This window comes from Aphanomyces invadans (assembly GCF_000520115.1).
Source record: "Aphanomyces invadans strain NJM9701 unplaced genomic scaffold supercont1.24, whole genome shotgun sequence".
In the NCBI taxonomy this organism is placed as follows: Eukaryota; Oomycota; class Saprolegniomycetes; order Saprolegniales; family Verrucalvaceae; genus Aphanomyces; species Aphanomyces invadans.
The window spans coordinates 385452-387211 of NW_008580169.1; the positions used below are offsets into that span (position 1 = coordinate 385452).

At 51.4% G+C, this 1760-nt stretch overlaps 1 protein-coding gene across 1 annotated transcript; it reads left to right on the forward strand.

The window, feature by feature from the left end:
- Positions 1 to 65: 65 nt before the first annotated feature.
- On the forward strand, positions 66 to 1015 carry H310_10049 (hypothetical protein; the record flags this gene model as incomplete). Its single annotated transcript, XM_008876287.1, has 1 exon — positions 66 to 1015. The coding sequence occupies one exon, from the start codon at positions 66 to 68 to the stop codon at positions 912 to 914; it is 849 nt and encodes a 282-aa protein (XP_008874509.1). The 3' UTR covers positions 915 to 1015.
- Between the last annotated feature and the right edge of the window lie 745 nt (positions 1016 to 1760).

Here is a 1760-nt window from a genome sequence, read left to right on the forward strand (position 1 = left end):
GCGACGTGTTTTGCTACAACAGCGACTACTTTGTCGCGCTCTACGTCGTCAGCATCCTCCTGGACATGAACCACGCCCTGGTCTTCACTCGAGAAGTCAACGTGTTCAACCAGTACAGCAGCCAAACCATCATGACCATCCAACTGTTTGCACTTAGCACTCGAATGCTGTGGCTCAACCTGGGCATCGTCAAGGCGTTCAAGGTCTTGTTGCACCTCGTGTCGCCGTCAGCCTATTCCGGTGAAAGTCGCGCCATGCAGTTTTTCAACTTTAGCTCGGTCACGACGCTGTACCTTACCACGATACTGCTCTTCTACGTGCCAGAGTACATTGAGTACAACAACCAGTCCCGGTTCGACGTCGCCAACAAGGTGGAAGCTCTGGACGGCCAGTTTGTCGACTTTTTCGAGAGTTTTTACATCCGCGTGGCGCCCGCGATCGCCGTCGGTCTACTGGTAAATGTCATCGCTGTCCTCTTTGTGGACCACTTGATCTTCTATCCACACTGGCAAAAGCTCAAAAAGAACAGTTTATCGCGGCAAGCAATCTTCAACTCGACCTCGATCGTGTGCGAATTCGTCGACGACGTCCAAACGGTGAACAGAGACACGCTGATGACGTGTTCGGCCCGCCGCATGAGCACGTTGCAGTGGTATTTCATGCACCACCTCCGTTGCTTTGGGCTGCCGGAGCGTGATTTGTCCAAGCGAAAGTCATCAAGAATGACAATGACGATGAAAGCCTCAGAGCACTCAAAGTTACAGTTAACAGCGACGACGACCCCAGACCTTAAGTTTACAGTCGGCCAAGACAACAATGGCCACATCCATCTCCTTGACGACCAACTGAGCGACGTGAAGAGCTTGGCTTTCAACGTCAAGGTCCTGCGGGATACCTCTCTCGTCATTCAGTAGATGATGGGACCTCGAAAGCAAGCGTCGCGCACCCTTTCATGCATCCTACGAACCCCATCCATGCATGTGCACATCGACCCACTAAATAGCATACATATACGGTATATATGATATATGGCCCTTTCCCCATGGTTCTTTCCTCCCCAACATGAACGACTTCTTCCCCAGTCGGCGACGAACTGCTTCCCAACCACTTGCCGACGCCGCTGGCTAGTCCTGTCCACACCCAGAAAGAAGCTACACTACTACCTGGACGCGGCGGTCACTGTCGCGGAGAAGGTCCCCCACATCAAGGTCCATGTTATGGCCGACACTGGGGACTCACACACGCTCACGAGTTCGCCCGACAAGAACGACTTCAAGGGTTTTGATATGAACGTCCCCTCGTTGGACTGCCGCATCCCTTGTCAGCTATCCTTGTCAGTCAGATATGAGTTCGCAAGATTCGGAGGGGTATGTGGTGACGCTTCGAAGTACTGACAGTATCTGCATTGTTCAGCACAGCCGACGGCTTTAGCGATGCCGGCTGCCGAGTACGGCTATATCGGTGCCATTTTGGAATTCAACCTTGATTAAAAAAAGTTGTTTTTCCCATCAAATCCATTTAGAATAAATTGTTGATACGGGATGTATTTCATCCAATCAGTGAAATTGGCTCAAAATGATGCCTACAATCGGTCGGTACAGAGCTGAGGACTGATTCGCCACTTAGCACAAGTTTACCACCGAACCATTTCACGTCTGGACAGCGACGGAGCAAAGTGGCAGGTAGACCTGGCCGGTCGGACTGATGTTGCGCCAATTACACCTACTTCCCTGACACTGATATGGATAATTCATTGGAGG